Genomic DNA, 27,952 nt, shown 5'->3' on the forward strand with positions numbered 1-27,952 from the left:
GCGACATCCGACAGATGTAAGATGTACATATGTAAAATATAAGGAAAATTATAGATTAACAGCGCTACTTGTAAAAGGGTGGGGCGCAACTAAAATAGACTAAAATTTTCGTTTATACGAGTTAGTATAAGTTTGGTTTATCTCTCTTATTTGTAAAATTATATTATTAATTGTAATTCCATAAAAACAGTTTTAATTAATATTTAAAGAGTTATAGAAATGTGTACAATTATCTTGTGAAAGATATATTTTTGTTCATTGGAGAATTAATTATGAGCATAGTTTTTTCTAGTACAGATGGTTGGATTATTTCCCATTTAGAGTATCTTAATAATGTTTATAAAAGTGTTACCACAGAAACTGGATTGCATTCTCTGACATTTAATAACATGTTGTTTGAAATTAATTCGCAATATTTGAGACAAAATCAAATAGTTCGTTCTACACAAGATCCTTTGCCAAATAAAATTAAGAAACGAAAACGAAATAAACTTCTTCCGCAAGACCATTTAGACGAAGTAAGCTAAAATTATTTTAATATGAGAAAAAGAATTATTTGTAAGAGATGACTATTTATTATCTTTTAATTAAAGGAGATATGTTTTTTTTATAGTTAAGTTTTATACAACAAGCTTTCAACAAACTGATATCCTCTGCCAAAGTAAATGGATTATTCTGTGATAATATTTTAATTGATAATAATGAAGCAGCACGTTCGACATCAGAGAAAGTTTACTCTGACACTTTTGATCAAAGATTACAAAATTTACATGGCTGTAATAATTCTGATATAGCCATTATATGGAAGGCACAATATAAAAAATATGTATTTCCAAAAAAGTGCAGCTTTTATTGTTATGATGTGAGAAACATGATGCAGAAGATGGAGCTGGATAATCAGTATGATTTTGTACTATTGGATCCTCCATGGTGGAACAAGTCCATAAGAAGAAAAAAGAGCAAATCTGTAGAAGCTAGGTGATCTTGTATGGTTCAGTATAAACCAGTAAAAAAAAGAAATATCTCTCAGCACTTTTAATGAGAACAAGCAATTTATATACTAGTATATATATTTATCCTGTTCTCAGTTTTATGAACAGATCGGTAAATAAGATTTTAGATGCAACTATTCATCGTAAAAATCACTGTTGAGCATTGATCGTATATTATTCGTATATTGTATAAATTTTTTTTTATTATAGCAATAATTTAATATCCTTTATAATATCTTATAAATTGCCAAAATTTTATTTAACGTCTTTATAACAGCTACCAAATGATGTACAATGAAGAATTAGTCAAGATACCAGTTGGAAAATTATTATGTTCAAGTGGTATTGTAGCAATTTGGTGTACTAATGCACCAAGTCATTTGCATAGTATTTTTAATGAAATATTTCCTTCATGGGGAATTACATACAAAGCAAAATGGTATTGGGTCAAAGTAAGTTCAATGCTGGTTTTACAATTCCAACTGAACATATTTATTTAATATTTCAATAAAAGGTACTAGAATTTTTTAAAATTTCAGGTAACTCAAATGGGTAATACAATTTGTAATTTTACTTCTGCACCTGGAAAGCAGCCTTATGAATTAATAATATTAGGATGTGCATCTGATGTTAATGTTAATATTCCTGATAGTAAATTAATTATCAGTGTACCAAGTGCTGTACATTCGCATAAACCACCTCTTATAGGTGAGTATTATGATATATTTAAAATGTAAATGTTCTATAAAATATTTTATATTGATGATAATTTTACTAATATTTTAGAAGTTATAAAAGAATATTTGCCTAGTGAACCAAAGTGTTTAGAAATTTTTGCTAGATATTTGTTGCCTGGATGGACAAGCTGGGGATTAGAAGTGTTAAAATTTCAAGATCTATCTTTATATACAATCTTAGAACATGTTAAAAATAAAGATGCCACAGAAAGTGTGGATTGAAATAGTTGATGGTTAGAACACATGTATTAATTGTAATTATTATTGTAACTACTAGTTACTTATGCAATTAAACAAATGTGATTAAAATATGATATAAACTTTTATTATATGTTATTTATTTTTGAATTATGGCTGTCCATCATCTTTGATTTTATAACGGTTTTTGCCAACTCGCGTGGATATATCCGAAATACTTGCACGAGTATTTATGAATGTGATATATATAATCCAATTTTGGATCCCAATATAACTTGTCACGAAAGCACGATCAGTCGTGCTCAATAATGGTGAATGAAGCTTACGATGTTACGATGGTCGAGTTATGCATAAGTTGATTCCCGAATATGCGGTAACACTTGGGTCTACAATTTTAGTATTTGAAATCTGAATTCTCGTGAAGTAACAGATACGCCGTCGCTTTACTTTGTTTTTTATACACTAGTAATAGTAGTAATAGTACAAAAGAGTAATCACCGTTAGTCTGTGGATCTCCATATGCAGCAACCTTCTCGTGGTGAGATCTAAGTAGATATTACTTGCGATATATCGAAATTTAAATCTGAATTATACAACGCAAGTACTGTTGAACGAATGGCTACATATTTTAATAAATTTCCAAAATCTTATCTCTTTAATTCTACTTAAGTGTGAAAGTACTTACATTTTATATTGCTAATTATACTTCAGTAGATTAAATAAAATTCTGAAATAATTTTTTCGAGAAATGCATCGAAAAATTCTAATTTCTTTATTATTCTTATTTGTTTTTATTTATTGTCATTTATTCTTCTTTATTCTTATTTGTTTTTATTTATTGTCATTTATTCTTACTTATTCTTATTGATTTTCATTTATTCTTAATTATTCTTATTTAATTTTTCAGTTTAAATATTATATTTTTTATTCTAGTTATGTTTGCCATCGTATTCACATATTTTAGAATTTCGGATATACATCAGTGATTTTTTTTCTACTATTATTGTTATTATCTTTTATATATATGTTATATCTTTTTTTTTCATTTCCATAGGAAGTAATATAGAACTAATGACTCCTTAAATACGCCTTAGCTATTTATATAAATTTAATTAGAAACAGACGATATAAAACTTTTTCAATTATTTTATCTTTAGAGATGTATAATCTGATATATAGTTTTTCTTGCTTTTGTCAGATATACTACTATTTTTAATACATACAAAAATTTCTGTTACACATTAATTCGATTATTAGGCTACGCATGAAAGGACTATAACCTAACGAGCTTATACATTAATGCGATAGTGAGGACAGTGTTTCCTTATCGCACATTATTTGTCCATACTTGTTGTTGAAGTTACATACGCTACGGCGAAAGATGGTGTACAGCCATAAGTTTATGTAGTATTATTTACATGAGGATGAATGCCGTTTTTTATTGGCGTCCGATACCCATACGGATTCATTGTTTGCCACCTCCAAAAATCTTCACCTTTATTAAAATATATTATTAAATATATGGTTTTTATTATAAACAATTTAATTGATATATATATATATATAAAACTTACACATTCGTTCAACATTGTATTTAGTTTTCCATCCAAGCTCTTTCTCTGCTAAATCTGTATTAGCAAACATAGAGACAATATCACCTTCTCTTCTATCTTTTATAACATATGGAACAGTTGCACCTGTCACTTTTTCAAACGTTTTTATTAATTCAAGGACAGATACTCCTTGTCCAGTACCTAAATTATAAATTTTTAGTTTAACATGTTGTTTATGTAAAGCATTTAAAGCAGCTACATGACCAGATGCCAAATCCATGACATGAATATAATCTCGAATTCCTAAAAACAAATAATCAAGAAATAATTAAATTTTTTTAATCAATACTAGACATAATTATATTGTACCTGTTCCATCCTTTGTAGGATAATCACCACCAAAGATAATGAGTTCAGGTTTATGACTTAATGCAACTTGTGCAATATATGGCATTAAATTTGTAAATGGTTTTGTTGGATCTTCTCCTATTAATCCACTAGGATGAGCACCTACTGGGTTGAAGTATCTTAAAGAGATTATATTCCAATTCTGTCAAATGAAAGTAATATTCCATTCTAAGAAATAATCTTGGATAGAAGAAATAAATTGAGAACAATTTGTAAGATTGTAAATAATTTTTTTCTGATACATATTATAATCCTACCTTTTCAGCTCTTGATATATCTTTAAGCATCTCTTCGATAAAATACTTAGTACGACCATATACATTTGTTATATTTCCTGTAGGATGTTCTTCAGTTATTGGTAATTCATTTGGTTCTCCATATACTGTACAAGAACTACTAAAAACTAATTGAAAGCAACCAGCAGCTTTCATTACCTAAAAGTATAAAATAATTTTATAATAAACTAAATTTCATAGTTATCATAATAATAAAATACTCTTACCTCTAGTAAATTAATGGCACCAATAATATTATTTTTATAATAATGAAGTGGAACTTGCATAGATTCTCCCACTGCTTTTATAGCCGCAAAATGAATGACACAATCTATTTTATGCTAAAAAATATTGCAAAAATTTATAAAAATACTATGTTAATAAATATAATTTGATGTTGATAACACTTACCTTATTAAATACTTCTTCAAGGTTGTTTTTATCAATTAGGTCACAATTATAAAATATAACATTCTTTCCAGTTATTTTTTCAACTCTTTTAAGAGCTGCAGATTCCCCTTTACCTTCTACAACACTATTTGCAAAATTGTCTATAGCTACTACATCATATCCACATTCTAAAAGTTCTACAATACAATGACTACCAATATAACCAGCACCTCCAGTTACAAAAATTGTTCTCCAATTTTCAGTCATAGCTGTAATAATATTGAAAAAAAATTTTCATTTATAACAATTTATAATTAAATGATTATATTTAATCAAAAAATAAATGTTGTAAGATGTGAATACTTCAAGGTCGATCATGCAAATCTACACGTAATTCGCGGGCAGTCACCTTCGGAAACAGGCATATTGAAGGTTCAAGGTTATCGAACGCGTAATAGATCATTCTAAGAATGATCAAACAGGTAGACATCTAATAGATTTAAATTTTAATAGAAAGAGTATAGTATAACTTTTTTCTTAACACTTATAAAAATAAATTAGATTAGATGCTTTTGTCGAATTAATTAACAAGTTAGAAATTATAACTTTTAATAAAATTATAATAATAATAATAATAACAATAATAAAAAAAGAACATCTATGAAAATTAAAAAATTTTTTATATCATTTCTGAACTTTTCATGATCTTCTGCGCATTCGTATTTGAATATAACGGTATTCCTTGAAATATTACAGTTTACCTTCTTGCATTATAATTAATTACGAAATGTATTATGTGACATTATAACGCGATTAAATAATTTATGAATTTAGATTTTATTACAACAACTTTGACATTCTCTGTTAAAATAATAAGATGTAAACGACTATGTTAATCCAATTCCAATCAATTCAAATACAGAACTTATTTTATTTAGTATAAATATAAAATTATTTAGAAAATTTATTTAATCATCTTTACGAATTCATCTAGATGGTATTTTGATTTTCTATCGATTAAAATATAATTCTAAGATATTTGTGAAATAATCGATGATGTATAAAATTTATATAAATACTATAATACACTCGTTCTTATTAAAAATACATAATACATAATAAATAATACTCGTTTTTATTAAAAATATTTTTAACAAGATTTAATGGTTTTACCTTTAAAAATAATTTATTATTTGTTCACTGAATTCAATATTATTTTAATTGATTAAAAGAAGCGAAGGATCGAAGGATGCACTCGCGTTTGTGTAATGACTGAATATATTTCCAGTTACGTCTACGTTCTTCAAGAACGCAGAATTTAGTATACTCTGAAACTACGAACAGTCTCTCCTTCGTGATCACACGAAATCGCATACTATACCTATCTTTATACACTCTCACTCTTCCATCCATACAATGTGTTATAACAGGTTCTTCCTTTCACAACCTTCCTAACGCCATTCTTACGAAAGATGCTTCAAACGCGAACAAGAAAAAAATTACTATTATTATTTATCGTTATTTATGTATCGTTTATGGAATATATCATTTTTATGAAACATAGTCTACAGTATTGATCATGAAAAGAAAACAAACAATAAAAAATTTGAGTTTTTATTAAATGTTACTTATATACATATTTACATACAATTATCACATATTCACTGCAACGTCAATACTCTAATTAATTTGTGCAATAATTCCTTTTGTTCTGCATTTAAATATGGCCATAATTCACCTTCTAATTCAAATAATATTTGAAAGTCTCGCGATTGACACGCAAGTACCAATGATTGCAATAATAAAAGTTCATCCTCGTTCATATCAAGGCCTATAACATATAAAATATTTTGAATGTATATAAAAGTTATATATTTTTAATTTATGCAATATTTTTTTAATGAGAAACAAATATACAAACCATTATTTGTACCCTCTTCAATCCATGCATACTTCTCTAAAACTTGCACCAATGACGGTGCTAGCCTTTTAGGTGATGGTTGAAGAATCAAAAGTAAAAGAACTCTAGTTATTTCACATCTAAAAAATATTATAGTTGAAATTGTAAATAGAACTTCACGTGTTACAAAGAAGTATTGTATGAGTAATGTTACTTACTTACCGACGTAAAATAACGTTGTAATTGCCTCTTATACCAATATTAATATAAGCTTTTACAAATTCCACAAATTCATTAAGAACATTTAAAGCAGTGACATAATCGCCTGGAATTATTATCTGAAGATAATCATAATATAGATTTAAAATTTTTATATAACAAAAAATTATTTACCTTGTTCAATATAAAAAGATATTAAAGTATTAATAGCTTTTGGAGTTGGGAAAGTGTCAATTGATTTCCGTAATTGTTGAATCCCAGCTGAATTAGCACCTAATGATAATGCTAATTCTATTGCTAATCCTGCAGATAATGAATTAAATCCTATTTGATTACCGCAACGCAATGCAGAATGACTAAAACAGCTGACAGCAGCCTAAAATATATTTTGTTATGTATATAACTTAAAATATCAATAACTATAAAAATGTTATGTATTGATGATTAACCAGCATATTTTCCTGTCCTAAAGAAGGACATCCAATATCATTATTTTTTTTCTCTGCAGTTAAAAACTGTCTGCCAGCTTTTATTAACAAGTTGATTTCAGAAGAAGCATTTTTTAATGTTCCATGACATCTAGCTGCTGCTAAGTAACATAAACCTGCATATTGCCATAATTCTTTCTGTTCACATTCAACAGCCAAAGCACCTACATAAAATGTTATTGCAAATTTATATGTAATAATACAAGAACATTTTGATCTTTACATAGAATACAATAGTATAATAATACTTACAAAACTGATCACTGGCTTCTGTAACATTAGGCTTTCTTAGAAAACGCCTAGAAATTATTTATTAAACAAAGATTCTTATAATTTCTATAAATGAACTATATTTTCTTATTTAAAAAATTTTCTTACTTTTTAAGTTTGTTGGATATAATTTGATATCTTGCCAAAATATCAGCTGTTCCTCCGCACTTTTGTCCTTGATTGATTTGAGACATCTTAATTAAATAAATGTTGATCTTAACTAAATAAATATATTATAATTGTTACTCATACTAATCAATTTTTTTCTTATAAATATTTCTATGTACTATAATTTTTCCTATGCTTCATATATATATCACGAGACATTAAAATATGTTAATTTTTAAACATATATATATATAAACAATAATAATGACGTAAATTTTAATATAAATTTTTAATTAAAAAATCTTAGACTTGATACAGCCAATTGATTTATCATAGATTATGTTTCTTAATGCCTTTTTTCAACACAACATTAAGGTATTATCACATCAGTGATAACGTAAAGACATAATTGTCAATTTTTTTTTTTTGTATTATTCTAGCAATTATTTTTTTATTATATATCATAATTCTTTATTATCTATATGATACTTATAAAATTTGATAAAATTAGAAAACCAATAAGCACGAACATATATGGTTGAATAGATGCTAATGCTCCTACCAACTTACGATTTGTTCTCGTTGTGTCATGTGATTCTCGCAAAGTAAGTTTATGTGCACTCGATGCGAAATTACGAATCTATTGATAAAAAAAAAGAATTGATTATAGTAAAGGAAAAATTCGATTATAGTGTAAGTTCATAGCACTGCGTTCACAAAGTTTAGCTCTGAATTTAAGATTATTAATTTATCTCAAATACATGAATATAATCGTGATCATTGATAAAATCTTTTATTGACTAACCATTTAGTTACGCAAATATATTTAATCAATAATTTATTCGATTAGTGATATGTTGTACCTCTTATCTTCGTTTTTGATCGTTTAAAAAACTTCAAATGATACGATGATTAATATATATACATACATTATATTTTAATTATATTCGCAGAAATATGATTTTAGTATTCTCAGAAAAAAGTAATTTTTATGATTACAGGTTTACAGAGGATAATTTATTTTTATCATATTTATGTTGTAAAGTAAATGTAAAACTCGGCCTACGACGACATATATCGTTTATATGTAATGTACTATAATGTGTATGAATCATCGAATTTGCGTAATTATGCAATGAGACATTATTAAATGACATAAGACTAAAATTAAATAAACATTTCTAGTAGAACTCAATTTTCTCGCAAAAGTAACATAAATTAAACATAGATATTATTGACAAAGATGCATGGGACTGTCGAACTAATTTTAAATAGTGCTTTATTGTGGATATTTCTTGAAGCAACATGGACTGTGTTAGTGAGCATTTTATACAGTTTCCGCATACCTTGGATTTTTTGGGGTTCTTTGATCATATTGATTGGATTGAAACTAGTTCGAATTCCACCTCCACATGCAAGTATTGTGAATGAAGTACTTGGTGTGAATCCCTTTTTCATAGGAAAGGAAATACATACGACTGAGAACCAGGGTGATGGAGAACGATATTGCATGTCTGTTATAGCTCATCGTGGTGGAGGATATGATTACCCCGAGAACAGCTTGTCAGCTTTTCAAAATGTAAAATTATATTTAATGACTTTTTCTTAATTAAATTTTTTTATAGTCATAAATACGACGTATAGATAATAGCTCTGAATATTTGAAACACTAGTATTCTAATATAATTATATGCTATTAATTCATATCCAATGTATTAATATATTTATGGCTTTAATTTTGTTCTTAATACGAATTTTCAAAGCATTTATAACATTGTGTTTTGTAATCCTTTTTATATTGTTTGTCAAATAAAATGAACAGTTGCTTGCTCTGGTGTGGCTTCAAAACATATACTAATCGAGTAGCTGTAATATTTAAAATATTTTAGTAACTACAGTTTTTTATGAATATTATAACTATTAACCATATTTACATAAAAGGAAAACAAAATATTCAAATTACTTGATATGGCTAACATAAAAAGATTTTTCATTATAATTACAAAAGTTTTATGTATCTTTTATATTTATGTTATCCAATCTAAATTTTTAATTATTTGTTTATTTCACAGAGTAAAGAAAAAGGATGTACTGCAATTGAATTTGATTTAGTTCTTACAAAAGACAATGTTCCAGTACTGTATCATGATGTTACTATTGAAAGACTTACAGGTCAAAAGGGTATACTTAGTGAAATGACCTGGGATCAACTGAAGGAATTAGATATCACATTTAATCATCCACTTAGGTATTTATTAATGTGATTATTTTATGATTATATTTTATTATTTTTTTTTTGACTTATTTTTCTATATCAAAGGAATAAATTTCCTAAAGGAGAAAAAATTGCATTGTTCAAAGATGCTTTAGAATTATGCTTAAACAATGATCAACATATAATCATTGATATTAAAGAAAAAAGACTAGATGTAATACAGGTAGTATTGGATGCTTACAAAGAAAATCCAAATTTATTTAAAAAAGCAATTGTTTCAAGTTTTAATCCTATGATTGTATATTTGGTATGTTAATATTTATATATTTCATACAAAGTATTATACAAAAATCATAAAAAGTATATTTAATCATAACAAATAACAAATTTAGATTAGGAGAAAAGAACCACGCATTGTATCTAGTTTAGCTTGGAGACCATATTACCTTTCAAGGGAATCTTATTCAGGAATAAATGGACCAGGACCATCACGCTCTACTAATCCATTTAAACATTTGGCAGCTTGTATAATGGAAATTCTATATGAATGGGCATTACCAAGTTTTGTTTATTACATTGTAGGGATATCTGCTATTCTTTTACACAAAGATATAGTAAACTTGTAAGTTTCTTATTTCTATAGTATTTATTGTTGATATTAAATATTGAAATTATATATAAAAATTTTAATAATACTGATATAGTTGTAAATTAATTAAATATAAGAAACTAAAAATCGATTATATTTTAGGCGTGTTATTGAACAATGGCATAATCGTGGAATTCGTGTGATGGCATGGACTGTCAATTTGCCATCAGAGAAATTACACTTTTCTAGACTGTTTAAAATTACATATTTGACAGACACGTTATTAGCAGAAAAAGTATAATATTTTAATATTTATTCAATATTTAATAAAATGTATTTAGTACCAATATTGTATACTTACAATTTGATAATTTTAGCACCGAGTGCATAACATTTGATACTCTAGTCTATTCATCAATTGATGAAAACGATTTTGTACACCATTTTTTTAACTTATCATTGCATTTTAACTTAAAACAGAATTTAATTCTATATGGTAAGACTGGGAAATATCATCAGTGTTATTTCAACGTTTTTTTTTTTTAAATTAAAATGACTTTTCTACATTTTTATATTACATAAAATAAAACATAGCTTCACATAGTATCAAATATAAAAATTACTGTAAACGATATACAAAAGGCTTATATATATTATAATATATATTATACAATTACATTCAAGTGATACCACCTTGTATTTAAATGCATCTAAATCAAATTTATATTTATTTACAAACAAATACAAATTTATATGTATTTACAATTTTTTGCATGTTCCTTAAAAAGTTTTGTTATTTTATTTACTTTTAGAAACAAGATGGTTACACTTTATATTTATATGATTACATTCTTAATAATCAAAAATGGACGGAAAATAATATATTTATTGTCATACTTAACTTCTTATTCTGGTCTTTGTTTATAAAATAATCTTTGTAAATTCTCAAACAATAGTAGTAAGTTTAGTTTTACGAGATTCCATACCTTCAATAAGATCAGTTAATAGATCTTCCATTTCTGTTGTTGCTCGCTTTAGTTTGCAATTATCATTGACAACATAAGACTCTGTATGCAATAAGAATGCTTATTATTATAAAATAGTTATAAGATGTAAAAAAAAGTACAAGTAGAAATATATATAATACAACATTTTTTTTTTACAAATTATTCAATATAATATATTTTTATAGCTATATTACTTTTGTGTCTCTTAACAATTAAAAAAAAAAATTATTTTTAGCATTACTTACCTTCTAGTAAACAATCATTTGCAACCATGTTTTGCAATCTATCTAATATATCATTGAGATCTCCTTGAATATTTTGTAAACTACTGTGCTGTGAATGCTTATCAGGTCGTTGTAGAGAAGAAGGTGTATTATCTCTTTGAGGCCCAACAGGAGAATCAGAAATTGTTATTGGAGATTCATTACAAGCAATATTTCCTATTGCAAGTTTATTAGTTTGTCTATCATCTTTGTAATTAGAATCTCCATTATTTAACCACTGAGAAAAGCCACTATCGGGTAAACTTAGTTCCGATCGTTTTCCTAAAGACGATAAAGATGTAAAAATATTTTTGTCTTATATTACATACTATTATAAAGCAATAATTATTTACCTCCAATCCATGTGCTTAATTCTATACATGTGCTACTAGGTGCTTTAACAAATGTAGAACTTGAAGATGCTTCTTCAGTACAAGTAAGACCATTCGTATCGTTTTTATCTAATGACGTATTGAAATTACTTGAGGCTTGTATTTTGTTTCTATCAGTTACGTTAGATAAATGTCTTTCTAGAGTGTCTTGATGTATTATTGGACTTAATTCAAATTCTAAAGGTAAAGCTGCAACTCTAGATGACAATGGAAGCATAGGTGTGCTTTGTAGACGATTAATAAATTGTGGCTCATATGGAGGATCTGCAAATAAGTATTTCTGCAAATAAATGTAATAATAATATTAGTAGATCGTCATGATAATACAATAGTTCTAGGAACAATGTTTATAACTAATATGTACTTTTAATATTTTTAAACGCTGTAGCTGGGACTCTATAGTAGCTCTATGACGATGAAGTCTTTCTGCTCTAGCTCCCTGAATATCAAGTAATTCTATTTGAAGTTGCTTATTCTCTTCTTCTAAATGCATAATAATGCTTTGTAATTCCTTTTGAGGATCACTTAAAATTTTCCTTTTGATTGTGCTTCTTAATGTGGAGCAATCTGATTGCTTTGCTACAGTACTGCAATATATTATAAATAAATTAGAAAAAGCACACAAATACTAATAAAAAAAAATTATGGTTTATTAACAAACCTAACAGCACTTAGCTGTGATTCCTCTGTACTCATTATAACCATTTTAGAAGGACATAATCTTAATTTATTTCGAATTAATTCAATAATTAGTTTCGTTGCTTCTCGATTTGATGTCTACAAAAAAGAAATAATAGAATTTCTCATTTTTGTAACATACAAGTGTAAAACTCGTACCTTTGCACAATATTCCCGTACCGGATGTTTTAACTTATGTTTATTAGTTGTTTTGCCTAGCAAAAAACATTCCTGACATTGATGATAACCAGTACACTTTAAGCACGAATATTTTGGTCCTTGCACCGGTGTTATTTTACAAGAAGAACATTTTATATTATGTACAACTAAAAAAAAATATTTTTTCGTAAAAGTTCTTGGAAATATTACATTAAATATTTATAAATACAATTGTAAATTTATCAAAAATATATTAAAAATTATCTTAAAAATACTGACTGTGTTCTGCAGATTTCATTCTATTGAATGTTGTTATCCAAACAAGTAAAGGTGGTTCTTGCATAATCCATGTGGCAAATTCTGATTCTGTAACTCCTAAACATCCTTGAGACTACAATTGGAATATAAAAAATATTAAGTATATATCAATTGCAGTACATAATAAAATATTTAAATATTATGTATTACTTTTTCAAAACAACTATCTATATGTGACTGAATATGGTGATATCCATAGGTCATATTTTCTCCAAGCATTTCTGTTATTTTACAGATATTAATTAATAACGTATGTAGACCAGCTCGGGACAGACAAGCATTATGATCAGCTAGTTGCTGATAAAGATATCCATATTTCTCTTGCAATCTTCCACAGCTCATTAATATTAATGCAAGTTTTATAGAAAAAACTGTAATACTTCTAGTATTTTGCCTAAAATATTTAATATTTTTTAATATAATAATAATTACTAATTATAATATATAAGTTATAGACAAATATTATATATAGAAAAATAATATATAAATTATATTTACTTATCAAAGGTACATAAAATATAATTGACAGCTAGCTTTGTTATGTGATCGGTATCAAAGTCAAAGTTAGATTCTTTACGAGCTGCAAAATAAATGTCAGAGAGAACATCTTCTATTTCACTTGGATCTAAATTTACAGAATTTTCTGTAATTGATAATCTATGACGTTCAAATACACCAGCTATTAACTCTAGCTGTACATGTTGCACTAAAACAAATTAGATAATTATATATTATTTCTATAGTTATAATTTAACTACTTACTTTGAAGTTCTCGATGTATTACTTGCATTTTTACAGCGGTTCTATACGATACATAACGTATAGCATTACAATCTTCTACAGATCGCATAATATCTAACATTTCTGTATATGTGTTGATGCAAGACTTGTTAAATTAAATTGTTCAATACAAGTATATCAAATTGATATTGTTCGTATGGTAATTATTTTCATTTTTATATTTATATCATATTTCAATACATTTTTTTATGTTACTTTTTTTAGAGATTAATGCAATTGATAATGTGAAAAAATGTATAAAAAAATATTCAAAATATATGCATCTGTATTTCAATTTTCTTTATAATGTATGAAAAAATATAATTTATGAAAATGAATATCTTATAAAAATAGTTGCTTTTACATTAACATAACATTAGTGAACTTACTTTCTGTTAATCCAATGAAATAATTATGCATATACTTTGATATATTTTAAATGTTGAAAGTAAACAAAAAGACGCCTACGTATAAACCATAGAACAAAAAATATACACAGAACGGCGAATATTTAGAGAATATATTCCAATACGATGTGCGCGATAGGTGAAGCTTACGATTATTGGATATTTCTCTTAATGAGAAGTATATACACACATATATATATACAAAGTTTTCGTAAAATTATATCAGTTATTATGAAATGATTATTGAACCACAATAGAAGAAATATAATCATAATCTTATTTTTATTTTTTTTTTATTTATAATTTGTACAAGACATTATATCTATAATTTAAGTCTTTTTGAAATTACTTCATAGTTGTACATATATTACAATATTGTAAATTAAATCTAACATTATTTTGAAGAAATTTATTTTATATTGACATTATGTTTGAAACACATGATGAAGGACAATTTAGTGATGCCGATGAAACTGAAATACCGTATGTAAATTTTCATAATTTTTTTATTCTTAATAAATTATATTTCGTTAACCTACAAGTTCATAAAGATGAATATTTTATTTTACTTTTTTTTTTACTTTATTTTGTTTTATTAAAATATATATACTTAGAGTTTTATAAAATGACATATGTAAATTGATTATACACAGAGTGGTTAATTCAAAAGGAGCACCATTATTTCAATGCACACTTGATGAAGATATTACACAATTAACAATAACAGAAAGAGACGAAGAAGATTATTTTGAAGATGATAGCTATGATTGGGATATAAATGAAACTAGCAATAATCAGAAGGATATAATAAAAAATCTAAATACTCAAAGTACTAATGCACAAGCTGCTTCTAGTAAGATTTCTAATTTTCAACCAAACGATAAATTATTTCGTCGTTATGCAAATAAAATCAATATTGAAAAATACGAAGGACCATCTCTACCAGATCATGCTACTAATTTTCTTATCAAATCTAATAAACGTATGGAAAAAGATCGCATTAGAACAAAAGATAAACATGATCGTGCAACAGTTGAGCAAGTTATGGATCCTAGGACCAAGATGATATTGTTTAAACTCTTAAATCAAGGAATAATTTCTGAGATTAATGGTTGTATTTCTACTGGAAAAGAAGCTAATGTTTATCATGCAATTTCCAAAACTGGTGTTGAATTTGCTATAAAAATCTATAAAACTTCGATTTTACAATTTAAAGATCGTGATAAATATGTAACTGGAGAATTTCGTTTTCGACATGGATATTGTCGCCACAATCCACGTAAAATGGTAAGAACATGGGCTGAAAAAGAATTACGAAATTTAGCACGCTTAGATCAAGGAGGTGTAAATGCTCCTAAACCAATTCTATTACGTAGTCATGTATTATTAATGGATTTTATTGGTACTAATGGTTGGCCTTCACCTAAATTGAAAGATGTTGTCCTTAGTGCTTCAAAATTTAGAAAACTTTATAGGAAATGTATAAAAATTATGTGGGAATTGTACAATAAATGTAAATTAGTCCATGCTGATTTAAGTGAATACAATATGCTTTATCATGATGGATCTATTGTAATAATAGATGTATCTCAATCAGTTGAGCATGACCATCCTATGGCTCTTGAATTCCTTAGGAAAGATTGTACAAATATTACTGGTTAGTCTTCAGATTAATGTTAAGTAAAATGAATTATAATATAAAATTAATCGAATTGTTTATATTGCTTTTAGAATATTTTAAGAAAAATGACGTATGTGTAATGTCAGTAAAAGCATTGTTTGACTTCATAACGGATCCAACCGTGAATGAAAATAACATGGATGAATATTTAGACACAGTGTCGAGCCAAATAGATGAAGAAATAAATCATGAAAGTTGTCCTGACCAAGAAATAAATGAACAGGTTTTTAAACAAGCTTATATACCGCAAAGATTAAATCAGGTGATTGATGTAGAACGGGATATTAAACTTGCTAAATCAGGAAAAGAAGATTTGATCTATAAAACTTTAATTGGATTAAAAGCAGATTTGTCCAAACCTAATGAAACACCTGATATTATTACCAATAAGTCTAAGAAAAATATTGTAGATAATGATGCAAAAGAAGAAGAAGAAAGTATATGTTCAGAAAGTGAAGATACAGATGATGAAAGTAGTAAAGAAAATGAATCTAAATTTGTTAGTTCTGCACGCCCTCGAAATGAGAGTCCAGAAAGTAAAAAGGTTATTTATTTGTTTTTTCAATTGATTTTTCATATAAATTAAATGTTCTTGCAATTTCAGTTTTATCATATAACAACAAATGTACAATAATTTCATATTAAATTTGCTTATAGGCCCGTAAAAAAGCTGTTAAAGAACAACAAGCTGAGAAGAGAAAAAGTAAAGTTAAAAAGCATATAAAGAAAAGGAAAGAGAAATTACTTAAGAAGAAATAAAAATGCTTTACATTATATAAATTTATCAGATTTTAAATAATATTGTATCTGAAATATATTACACTTATATTTTAAATGTTATAAATCTAATATATCTATCGTCTTAAAAAATCGAAATTTATTTTACTAATGACATTAATAACAAAAAATTTATCAATATGATAGTACGCAGCAAAAAGTTTTAATTAACCTAAAATTTCTTCTACGTTTTGTTTCAGAAAAAGATATTTTTTTATTTAAAAATTATAATTATAACATGTGTTTGTTTAATGACATATATGACTAAGGATATAAAAAGTTTTATATTAGTTTGATCGATATGTTTTGCATAAATATAAAAGATTTGTGGAATTTATTACGACGTCACAATGTTACTATTGTATGAGTTATATAAGAAATTACATGTAAAAATGTTATTTCTTACATATCGAATGTTATTTACCACTTTTTGTATATACGAATGTAAATACTGACTAAATTTGATAGAATTATATATTACAATAAAGTAATAATATATAACTGATAATCGAAAAAATTATTCGTTCCTATTATGACCAAGAAAATAAATTAATATTTTCTTTGTGAAAATTATTAATATATCAAAAATATTGGATTAGATCAACCAACGTTATTTTAAAAATCATTTAAAGTTAACTTTACAATACGTTTATTATATAAATTTTATTCTGAGGGAAGGGGGTTAATTATAATTTCATCAAAAAATATAAAAACATTAATAAACAAATGTATACGTATTCCATTATATAAAATTAAGTTCCATTGTTTTAAAAATAGTAAATCTGTGATTACTATATCATAAAGAATGGTAACACTTTCAGGTTAGTAACACATTTTATTAGTTGTTCTTTACAATTTATTTTTCCACTGTAATATTCGAATATCTGTTAATATATACGATAATATTAATTATACTTGGCAATTTTGAAATAGTGCATATACCTGCTTTAGCAACATTTATAAATACGTATATAACTACGTGTTAACGTGTATAAAATTCTTTGTTCCAACTTCTTGCAACTTTGTTGTTTAATCATAATCTATAAAATTTGCGCGAGCGCAGGCGAGCACTAGATATTTCATTATTTGATACATGTAGTACCTCTCCTTTATGATGATTTCTAAGTAATTTGATTATTTTTACTATGTTTTATATATCAGTAATTTTTGACGCACGCGCATAAGATTCAAGACATATCACTGATTGCAAATTGTTTACGTAATAACGAGAAAAAAAATTGTTACTTAAAAAGGAAAATTACAATTAAAATTAATAAAGAATTTATTATATATGTTTTGTGCTAGATAAGTCAGAAAGAACACCAGCTCTAAAATTTTGACATATATATAATTTCTTCTTTTCCTATATCGCCGATATATTTTAAGATTTTATAATACAAAAAAAAGGAAAATAATATATTCATATTATCAATCTAATAAATTTATTTGCATGTTTCTCTAATACTACGTATCCATATATATATATATATATATATATATATATATATATGTCTCATTATTTTATTATATGTCATATTTATATATGTTTAAAATATCAGAATATCATTCAGAAATTTATTATTAATATAGATCATATGATAGAGAGAAAAAGAGACAGAAACAGAGATACAGAGAGAGACAAAGAGAGAAAGCGAGAGAGAGAGAGAGAGAGAGAGAAAGAGAGAGATTTTATAAGAAAACAATAAATGTAGTATTCTTAATTTTTGTGGTGTAACCTAATGCGCAAGTTATCTTTGTTGGATGAGAAAATAAATAAATATAGAAAGAATAAATATATACATATGTAATATTATATATCTAGTAGAACATGAATTTGAAAGGAGGGGGTATATACGCGTGTAGGAAAAAAGAAGAAAAAAAAAGAAAACAAATTCTACGCAATATATACAAACTTGAAAAGAATTTGAGATTCGACTGAAATATGTAAGAGGTTGTTAACGTTACGCGCATGCGTGTGTAAGATACTTATGCTACTTGATAAAAAACATGAAAAACGAGCATATATTAATTATATAACATCAATAGGAAACTTACACATCAATTAGTATATTCCCGATCATGAGAATTTAAGATTTATCCTGGATCTTTAAGAATATCTAAAAACTGTATCTACACACGTACATTGCATGTAGTAACGGACAAAAGAGAAGAAGTGACAACATCGCGTTTTGCTTGCTTGAAGTGCAACGTTGCAGTTATACGATGAAGAGGTATAGAAGCGTGTCTTCGTTCTTGGTATATTTGTAATAAACATACGTTTTCGAAACTTGGATCATATGTGCACCATTAACTACAGTCTTCGACACAATATTGTGACGTAAGTTTGCATATAGTATCATGATTTATCATACTAGTATAAATGGATATCATCCATTTTTGAAATAATCACTATAATATAATCGAAGTGGTTATGGTTGGATACAAGTGTTGACGGAGTACATTAACCTATTACAATTTTTGTATTTTTAAGAAATAATTATATTATAGACTGTTAAGTATAAAATAAGAGTCTATCTTTTACGATATTGTAACAATATCTAATTATAGTTTTGTTATTTTTATTTCCAAGAGTTTACAAACAATAATCGCAATGATATAGTTTCTTATATAATAAAAGAAGTACCGTCCATAACTATGGGTCTTAAGTCCCAAGTTTTAATCGCAATATCCGGAGTCACATCCATACGTATATACATGCATTGCTACGTATAGATACATATATACATGTATATATACTTATATACATGTATACATATGTATATATACTTTTGGCATATATATGCATATATATATAGACGATACTATTCGAGTCCAAAAGCAACCATTTTAGAATCATGGATACGCCATTTTGTTGTTGTTTCGTGTGAAATGGTTGATACGATGATGTTTTGTTTCATTTGACAACAACATAGAATCTATAGATATTGAATTATCTATTATTTCATTTTACTTTTGATGGAAATATAATTACGAGAAATGTAAAATATTGTCCTTAACAACAAAATCTTTAATATACAATTATAATGTCTATTATATAATCGAACGATTGTGATACGTTAACATAAATTAATTTTTTTACAGATTATGAATATTTTAACATTGTATGAATTTTGTTGTAATATTTTGTAGTTATTTTTTCTATTTAAGACAAATTACTTTATATATTCGTCATATAGATTACATATATAATAGTGCAACATATACAAGACTGAAATAGGAAAAATATAAATAACATTAAAAAAAAAATAAATAAATAATAAAATAAAATAAAAACAAATAGGTTGATATAAAGATTACAATCAAAGTATAAATCGAAACATGGAAGTAAGAATCGATCAGGTGTTTTACAAATAATCACATGATTTCTCCCACCACTTAGCTTAAACATTGTACTGCTAGTATAGCGCACGTTGGTCTTATCAAAAGGCGCAGAATATGCGAGGGTGGGGCTATTCATGGACCGTTCAATAAAGAGAACGTGTCAGTTTTGTTAGATTAAAGTATCAATATTTATCTTAATAAATATTTTTAATACAAACGAATTATTAATTTTTTATTTTTAAACAGTATTACGATTATAGATTAATAATTTTCAAAGATCATTCAATTGAAAATATCTGTATAAATATTTTACAAAAGTACATATTGCACTGTTATATATATAAGTATGTATCAATAGAAAATGTAGATTATTAAAAACACACACACACACACACACACACTTGTTATTTTTTAGTTACATCTTATCTAATCTGTACATTTTCATTGATGCGTTTCATAATCAAAAAGAAATTAGATAAATGTTTAATTGACCAAAGAAAACACAAAAACAAATTATAAGCATTATACAAATTGCTTAATATATTTCGACTATTCTATCGTAATTTTATTTTAAACTTTATGAACATTTAAAATATATTCTAATATTAATAAATATATAAAATATGAAATAATATATATGTGTGTGTGTGTGTGTGTGTATATACATATATATATACATATACATATATATATATATATATATATATATATATATATATATTAATAGAAATTAGGAACATACATACTAAAAAAAAAGTAACGTTCCAAAAGAACATTTACTATCATCCGATCTGCTCGATTAAGCTAGTCAACAGTCTGCAAAGAAAGGATCAACATATTTTCGAAGAAGAAAATATTCTTTTTGGGACATCTTTATTTACTTCGGAATGACCGAAATGGATATATCCCCCTCCGTGATGCGATACAGACAGCTACCATAGTAAATCGACTTCGTGTATCTTCGGTTAATTTCGTCGGAACACATCTCGGGGCCTAGGTTCAGTGTTCTACGTTCACACTGTCCAAACCTATCGATAATCTTATATTTTCGATGCCAATTAGGCACATTTCTGAAACATTTATATGTAAATCGATTTTATTTGTGTATATATGTATATATATATGCAAATATATCGATAAATAGTATATAAATCTTTCATCGAAACGAACTATTTCGTGATTCGTTTCCGTTAGTCAATGACACGCGAGTTCGTGTATGCTCTCACAAAGCGTGCGTTTGATACGTTAGTGTACTCAAAAGTGTTCCTTACACGTGCCATACATGTTTGGGATAATTAGACACGGAGGAAAACTATTTTCTTTCGATTTACGATGTCTTCCTTTTTTTTTCTGCCAAATGTATTACGGTTGATGAATATAATTTTTTAGCAAAAAATTGAATGCAACAGTATATATCGTCGGTCCGCCATCTTGCATATTCCACTACTTATGGGCCAGGGCCGACCGTAATAACGGTGCGTTGATTGAGGGGCCCTTTGACGTTATACGTTCGATTGTACGAAGTGATAAAATTGATATTTCATTGAAATATCAACTATTATTGGTACGATACTTTTCAAATATTTTATAGATTGCTGAATGGCAACTGATTTAATTTTCGATGAAATTAAAAAAAATTATCCGTACTATGTATTTAGCGCGCGAATCACGTGATGACGTAAGTGGTGACATCGTGCGGAGAGCATCGATCTGAGTCCAAAGTATGACGCCAACTTTCTATACAATATGTTCGTTTTTAGTGATTCTTAACGAACATTTTTGTTTTGTGTCCGTTCATTCATCGATTTCTCTCTCTTAGCACATACATGCGTACGATAGTATACGTCCGGCGTTCGCATTGCAAATAATTTCAAGTTTTATGATTTTTTTGAAAATGTACCGTGAAAGAATATTAAATTTTCATTCGAACGTACGAACGAATAGAAAAAAATTATGGGTAGATAAGAAAAATTTTCGATACGAGTCATTTTATAAAACAATTACTTTCAATGTTTATCGCATCAATGAAATGTGATTGAGGTCGTTATTATCCATGGAACGGAAATTATTTTACAATTATTCGAATGGATAGGTGAGCTTTAGGATATGTAATCCAAAGATTTCTTAATTCAAAGATTTATTGATGCTTTAACAGTTTTCTTTTTCTTTAATAATTCGATGATTTTGTAGTTAATTTTTTTTTTTTGATAAAAGTACAATTGAAAATTTTGCTGGATAATTCACTAATCTTTGTAGTGAGCTGTTATAATTTTTTCATTATTTTCAAGTGATGAATTTATGTATTTTTTATTTGTCGCTCGTCGTTTGTTAATGCTTAATTGTTATGTTATTTTTTCTTTGTTTGGTAATAAGACAATTTTATTTGTTTTATATAATATAATTTGAAATAGAAAATACAATAATTTAAAATTATTATGAATATATTTATAATAAATATGTACATATATATACAATATGTAATTATTATATGTGTGTTAATATGTTGACAATAGATTAAAATTCTATACAATATGTAATTATTATATGTGTGTTAATATGTTGACAATAGATTGAAATTCTATAAGATTCAGTAGTAAATAAAAAAGTAGTAAATATGTTAGATACAAGAATTAATTATTTTCTTTATTTCTGCTAGAAGAAACTTGTATAAACGTAAATAAGAATAGTAATAACTACTTGAAAACATTTTAATTATAATTAATTTTTAATGTGGTATATTTGGATTATTCACAGATTAAAAAACAGTAAAGTGTTACAAAATAAATGAGACTGCTGTGATATTTCTCTATATATTGCCTCTTTTTAAATAATGGAGACATTAAGAAATGACACAGTGCATGTTTCCACGTCCATTGAATCTAATCATGAAGAAATTGATGTACAAAATACCGATGAATTATCAAAACAAAAAGAAGAAGAACTTTTATATAGAACAGGTGAAGATGGAGAGGAAGAAGAAGCCTTGTCAGATGATAGTTTACGTTTAAGATTATCTGAAGATGAAGCTGAAGTAGAAGATGTTACTTTAGCATGTATAAATCCTAATCAAAGTGGTAAAGAAAAAGAAGATATTGGTGAGCTATAATTATATATTTTTCTATTTTTTCCTAGAGTATAGTATAATAAATATTTTATTAGAAAAATTATAATTTTCCAAACAAAATTAATATCTGATAATTTGGTTAATTAAATTTTTTTAACGATAATGTTTAATGCTATTATAGATGAGAAAAATAAAGAAGAATCTAATGAACAATTTCATAATGAAGTAGATAAAGATAAAAAGGATAACATAAACATAGAAAATGAAGATATCGAGATTTTAAAATCTGATTTAAAAAAAACAAATAATATAATTTTAAACAGTGATAGTAATGACAAAGTGATCAGTGAAAAATGTAACGATGAATTAGTTAATAATTCTTCAAAAAGTAAAAATGAAAAATTAACAAAAACGAAAAATGGTGATTTGATTAAACAAAATTGTGATGATAGCATATTAGTTGATAATCTAAACAATTATAAAAATTTAAATAATTCAATTTGTAAAGAAGATGATAAACCTTCCTTAGAAATACAAAATGAAGATGAAGAGTGTAGTCAATTGAAGTTCCAAGATCAGAATGAAGAAGTAGATATTAGCAAACATAATGATGAATGTTATGATGGAAAACAAGATTTAACATTAAATAAAAATGAGAAAGAATTAAGCAGCAATTGTATTATAACTGTTTCTAATAATAAGCAAGTGCAAAAGTTATTATTTCTGGATGATCATTTAACAATCGATGAACATTTTGAGGAAAAACCAAAAATTAATGCAGAGATTACTACATTAAATCAATACCAGGAAAATAGTCAACATGCAATATCAAATCTTAATAATGATAAAAGTAAGGCTGTACAAAACTGTCTTACAATTGATCAAAAAGTTAGTAATGATAAATGTGGTAAAAAGGTTTTAGAAGATGAAACTAACTCGTGTCAATCTCCAAATTTGTCTGATAATCATTCTTTAAAAAAGCAAACTGGAAAGTCGAATTCATCAAAAATTATTTCTGATAACAATGATGCATGCAATGTTAATCAATTAGCTTCAGAAGCTATTAATGTAGATAGTGACATTAATGAACTTATAATTTCTACTGATGAAAGTTCGTCAACGGCAAGTAGAGGCACATCATTAGAGCCCCTTGGCGATATTAAAAGTATAAGTGATGACAGTGAAAAAAAAAATGTAGAAGTTTCAAAACCACAACGAAGAAGAAGACGATCTAGAAAATTAACTGTTTTAGAACGAGATACTGTTCAAGATAATAGACAAGGTATGAATATTGTACTATAATGACGAATAATATTTTTCGAATATTATAAAGATACATACATTAAATAGAAAAATTGTTTCAGGTATAGAAGGGCGACAGAAACGAAGAACAGCAAAAAATGCAGAAGAAATTATAAGGAAAAAATTCTTGGTTCAGGATAGTGATTTAGAGTCTAGTGATAATTCTGATAAATTTGTAATTGTAAATCAAAAAGTTAATCAACATGCGCAACCTCTTTCTCCTTTTTCATTAAAACGTAATTGTTCTGATATCGATATCACTGTTAATGGTAATAAAAGGCTCAAAAGTTCCGAAGATGTTACAATAAAAGATGATCACAAGGATGATATTAAAGGTCTTAATTATATAAATAAGTTTTTTAGAAGAGATCTCAAGGAAAAATTACCTAAATTAAAACAAGAAGTAAGATATTTAGATAGTCTCTGATAATGAAATATAAATATAAATATAAATAAATGATCAACATGAAATGTGTTTTAGGAACTGGAGGAACTTTTAATACAGAAAATTGTAGAAACTATAACAATGCGTGGTGAAATTGGAAGATTGAGGGAACAAGCACGAATATCTGAAAAAAATCAGGAAGCAACGCGAACTAGGTGTCAACAATTAGCAAAACAAATTAAAGATTTTGAAATGGTTTTAAATCGTAATGCGGCAGATCGACGGGCAAATAATGATAAGCCAACTGCACCAATAAAAATTAATCGGTCTGTTGGATTACAAGTTAACTTCATTACGGTAATATATCAATAATACCAGTAATTCATCTACTATTTTAATATACAACTTTTTATTTAGTTGTTTAATAAATATAGGATCATGGAATACAAAGTTTAAGACAATTACAGCAAAATTCTACATTAAAATCTCTAAATATACCCACTACAATTAATTCTGTAGTGAATGAAACGAACAATAATGCACTGAATCAAAGAAAAGGAATAAAAATAAGATCTCCAAGAAAACTTGAAACACCTATAGTTGCTCAACCTGTTACTATATCGCACAGTGGAATGCAGCCTCCTCCTTTGATTCCCACTGTGACTCCAGCTGCTTTGGTTGTGTCTAAAACTGTTGAATCTCAACACACTGTAAATGCGCAAAATCAATCCAATAGTATTCAACAATTATTACCAAATGTATGTATTGTAAACTTCATAATTGTAATAGCAAAAGTGCTTAGTATGATACTTGTATATTTGACAATTAATTTTACAGCAACAGCCATTGCAACAACAAACTGTTGTACTAAATGGAAAGGTTCCCCATCAAACAAATCGACAAAGTACAACGATTAGTATTTCGAAAATGAAGACTAATGATCTCATTGATCTAACAGATGAAGAAGAAAAAAATAAATGTATGTTTCAAAGTTTTATATCTATAATTTTATAATATAAGAAAATATAGATGTTTAATTATAATAATTCTATAATGTCTATTCTTTGTAGCTACAGTAAGTATAGCAAGCGTGACCACAAACGCAGATCCCGCAGTAAATATTAAACAGAAAACACAGGCTTGCTTTCCTAGAGTAATTCAAACACTCCCTGCAAATGTAGCTATAACAACACAACCTGCTAGCATCAGAGTGGTGCATACAGCAAGTCATCCAACACCAACTGCTTTAGTAGTATGTAAAGTATTCTCTTTCATGCCTTATAAATATTTTAAAAGTAATATTCAAAACATAAATGAGGGTATTCTTTTTGCAGAATAATATGAACGCACCTAGATTAGCATATGTAATGCAAAGTGGAGTTGGTGCAGGAAGACAGCTACTAATAACATCAAATTCTAACCAGGTATAACAATATATTTTTTTTATGTATAATAAATAAAATCGAAGTAACATATCAGGAATAAATCTATAAATGATTTGAAATTATATGCTTTACAGATACGACCAGTAAGTTCAGGTAATAGGCCACCATTTACAACTCTTGCATATAAAACTGGTAAATAATATAAATCTTATTATATTTTTATCTAATTTACATTAATGCGTGCGTGCGTGCGTGAGTACACACGCACGCAATATGTATATATAATCTGTGTGTGTGTGTATATATATATAAATTATTTAGGTATTTCAACAAATGCAAATGGTACTGTACGTGTAATAACAACATCCGCTAGTCCAAATGTACACCTAAAAAAAGTAAGTTATTTACAAATAGAGTTAATTATTTTTTGTTTGAAATAAAATAAATTAATTTATTAAAATATTATAATTTATTTTAGCATCCAGCACCTCTACCAGACTCTCCTCATTATGCCATTACTTCTATAGCAAAACTACCCCCGCCAGCTCCTTCATTAAAAATATCTAAAGTTGCAAATGGTATGTATTCATGTACAAAAATTAACAATAAAAAATATTTTATAAAAATAATCATTATACGATGCTTTGTTCTTCTAGGTATAGTGTTATCGTGGAATATGACACTTTCGGAAAAATACGCCGATATAGTTAGTTACCAATTATATGCCTATCAAGAAGTCGCAGGTGTGCCTCCAAGCACGAGTCTTTGGAAAAAAGTTGGCGATGTTCGAGCTCTACCACTGCCTATGGCTTGTACTCTTACTCAGGTGAATAATAATAATAATATGATAGAAAATAGTAATAGAGATATACGATAATTCAAGTCTGTTTAAATACTTTTTTACGAGTTATAAATCATAAATTTTTTAGTTTTCAGAAGGTAACAATTATTACTTTGCAGTCAGAGCTGTCGATACACATTCCAGAAAAGGACAGTATAGCGCACCTGGCAATATTTCTTTGTAAAGTATATGAGTTATGAAAATATTCTTATGTACATGATATATTCTCTTTAGAACTTTTTTAATTTTACATACAACATTTGTATACACGATGAAAGATGCTTCACAGCCCATATAACATATATAATTACATTATTATCAGTTACTTTATATCTTCGTCATAAAATATTCATCGTTTTTTTAAACAACAAATTAAGTGATTGGTAACTTGTAATTATATCGATTATATAAATTTTATAAAAGAATACATCAAAAAATTATTCTAGTCCGAATATATTCCTATTTAATATATAGTAATACTCACTCAAAATAACAAAGGGCGATTTTGTGAAGCATATTACGAAAAAGAGAAGAAAACGAATGAAACAAATCAATTATGAAAACAGAAAAAAGAAAGATATAACAAAAGTGTTCAAAGTAGGGCTTGTCATTTTTTTTACTTCCTTTTATAGAACAATTAATTTATAGAAACTCTTGATAAGTTTCTTTAATTTATATATACGTATGTGATTATGCGAATCTCTTATTAACCCAGAAATTGATAATTCTAGATATTGAATAACGAATAAATCTTTAGTAAGCATAAGTTGCTTAATTTTTCTACGATTGAACCTTTGGTATTAAGTATTAATATGTCATTGTAAACTCT

General features: G+C 26.6%; 7 protein-coding genes across 15 annotated transcripts; 4 read left to right on the forward strand and 3 right to left on the reverse strand.

Moving 5' to 3' along the window:
* Positions 1 to 89: 89 nt before the first annotated feature.
* LOC127062523 (N(6)-adenine-specific methyltransferase METTL4) lies at positions 90 to 2,055 on the forward strand. Its single transcript, XM_050990920.1, has 5 exons — positions 90 to 518; positions 614 to 978; positions 1,270 to 1,444; positions 1,532 to 1,700; positions 1,779 to 2,055. Exons 1-5 carry the CDS (start codon positions 273 to 275, stop codon positions 1,949 to 1,951), a joined length of 1,128 nt encoding a protein of 375 aa, XP_050846877.1. The 5' UTR covers positions 90 to 272; the 3' UTR covers positions 1,952 to 2,055.
* Position 2,056: 1 nt separating this feature from the next.
* On the reverse strand, positions 2,057 to 6,028 carry LOC127062524 (UDP-glucose 4-epimerase-like). 3 transcript variants are annotated; one of them, XM_050990922.1, is made up of 7 exons: positions 5,727 to 6,028; positions 4,575 to 4,822; positions 4,391 to 4,504; positions 4,146 to 4,322; positions 3,850 to 4,030; positions 3,502 to 3,783; positions 2,057 to 3,422 (listed from the first exon to the last, which is right to left on the reverse strand). In XM_050990922.1, exons 2-7 carry the CDS (start codon positions 4,818 to 4,820, stop codon positions 3,328 to 3,330), a joined length of 1,095 nt encoding a protein of 364 aa, XP_050846879.1. In that variant the 5' UTR covers positions 4,821 to 4,822; positions 5,727 to 6,028; the 3' UTR covers positions 2,057 to 3,327. The 3 variants fall into 3 exon arrangements, with proteins under 3 accessions (XP_050846879.1, XP_050846878.1, XP_050846880.1); XM_050990921.1 differs by lacking the exon at positions 5,727 to 6,028 and adding an exon at positions 4,963 to 5,273; XM_050990923.1 differs by lacking the exon at positions 5,727 to 6,028 and adding an exon at positions 4,917 to 5,273.
* Positions 6,029 to 6,151: 123 nt separating this feature from the next.
* Positions 6,152 to 8,255, reverse strand: LOC127062528 (40-kDa huntingtin-associated protein-like). 3 transcript variants are annotated; one of them, XM_050990934.1, is made up of 8 exons: positions 8,109 to 8,255; positions 7,539 to 7,624; positions 7,413 to 7,459; positions 7,122 to 7,324; positions 6,847 to 7,048; positions 6,676 to 6,778; positions 6,475 to 6,593; positions 6,152 to 6,384 (listed from the first exon to the last, which is right to left on the reverse strand). In XM_050990934.1, the coding sequence occupies exons 1-8, from the start codon at positions 8,127 to 8,129 to the stop codon at positions 6,215 to 6,217; spliced, it is 951 nt and encodes a 316-aa protein (XP_050846891.1). In that variant the 5' UTR covers positions 8,130 to 8,255; the 3' UTR covers positions 6,152 to 6,214. The 3 variants fall into 3 exon arrangements, with proteins under 3 accessions (XP_050846891.1, XP_050846892.1, XP_050846893.1); XM_050990935.1 differs by having other exon boundaries at positions 7,539 to 7,650; positions 8,109 to 8,253; XM_050990936.1 differs by lacking the exon at positions 8,109 to 8,255 and adding an exon at positions 8,069 to 8,087 and having other exon boundaries at positions 7,539 to 7,650.
* A 389-nt stretch (positions 8,256 to 8,644) lies between these two features.
* On the forward strand, positions 8,645 to 11,495 carry LOC127062526 (glycerophosphodiester phosphodiesterase 1). The gene is made up of 5 exons (XM_050990928.1): positions 8,645 to 9,117; positions 9,611 to 9,786; positions 9,859 to 10,060; positions 10,146 to 10,375; positions 10,505 to 11,495. The coding sequence occupies exons 1-5, from the start codon at positions 8,782 to 8,784 to the stop codon at positions 10,641 to 10,643; spliced, it is 1,083 nt and encodes a 360-aa protein (XP_050846885.1). The 5' UTR covers positions 8,645 to 8,781; the 3' UTR covers positions 10,644 to 11,495.
* LOC127062517 (dystrophin-related protein 2-like) lies at positions 11,266 to 18,914 on the reverse strand. 2 transcript variants are annotated; one of them, XM_050990905.1, is made up of 10 exons: positions 18,860 to 18,914; positions 13,658 to 13,865; positions 13,310 to 13,553; positions 13,121 to 13,232; positions 12,842 to 13,008; positions 12,666 to 12,781; positions 12,369 to 12,591; positions 11,966 to 12,284; positions 11,595 to 11,894; positions 11,266 to 11,409 (listed from the first exon to the last, which is right to left on the reverse strand). In XM_050990905.1, exons 1-10 carry the CDS (start codon positions 18,861 to 18,863, stop codon positions 11,288 to 11,290), a joined length of 1,815 nt encoding a protein of 604 aa, XP_050846862.1. In that variant the 5' UTR covers positions 18,864 to 18,914; the 3' UTR covers positions 11,266 to 11,287. The 2 variants fall into 2 exon arrangements, with proteins under 2 accessions (XP_050846862.1, XP_050846861.1); XM_050990904.1 differs by lacking the exon at positions 18,860 to 18,914 and adding an exon at positions 13,922 to 14,492.
* On the forward strand, positions 14,601 to 16,847 carry LOC127062520 (serine/threonine-protein kinase RIO1). Its single transcript, XM_050990918.1, has 4 exons — positions 14,601 to 14,829; positions 15,000 to 16,003; positions 16,078 to 16,571; positions 16,685 to 16,847. The coding sequence occupies exons 1-4, from the start codon at positions 14,774 to 14,776 to the stop codon at positions 16,784 to 16,786; spliced, it is 1,656 nt and encodes a 551-aa protein (XP_050846875.1). The 5' UTR covers positions 14,601 to 14,773; the 3' UTR covers positions 16,787 to 16,847.
* On the forward strand, positions 18,659 to 27,889 carry LOC127062516 (activating transcription factor 7-interacting protein 1). Of its 4 annotated transcripts, none has more exons than XM_050990901.1 (14): positions 18,659 to 19,142; positions 22,901 to 23,241; positions 23,392 to 24,492; positions 24,575 to 24,915; positions 24,994 to 25,254; positions 25,332 to 25,655; positions 25,735 to 25,876; positions 25,968 to 26,149; positions 26,232 to 26,321; positions 26,417 to 26,474; positions 26,604 to 26,677; positions 26,761 to 26,860; positions 26,939 to 27,108; positions 27,219 to 27,889. In XM_050990901.1, exons 2-14 carry the CDS (start codon positions 22,977 to 22,979, stop codon positions 27,321 to 27,323), a joined length of 3,213 nt encoding a protein of 1,070 aa, XP_050846858.1. In that variant the 5' UTR covers positions 18,659 to 19,142; positions 22,901 to 22,976; the 3' UTR covers positions 27,324 to 27,889. The 4 variants fall into 4 exon arrangements, with proteins under 4 accessions (XP_050846858.1, XP_050846859.1, XP_050846856.1 ...); XM_050990902.1 differs by lacking the exon at positions 18,659 to 19,142 and adding an exon at positions 20,908 to 21,710; XM_050990899.1 differs by lacking the exon at positions 18,659 to 19,142 and adding an exon at positions 21,722 to 22,238.
* The last annotated feature ends 63 nt before the right edge of the window (positions 27,890 to 27,952 follow it).

The sequence above is a fragment of the Vespula vulgaris genome, chromosome 3 (assembly GCF_905475345.1).
Source record: "Vespula vulgaris chromosome 3, iyVesVulg1.1, whole genome shotgun sequence".
NCBI lineage: Eukaryota > Metazoa > Arthropoda > Insecta > Hymenoptera > Vespidae > Vespula > Vespula vulgaris.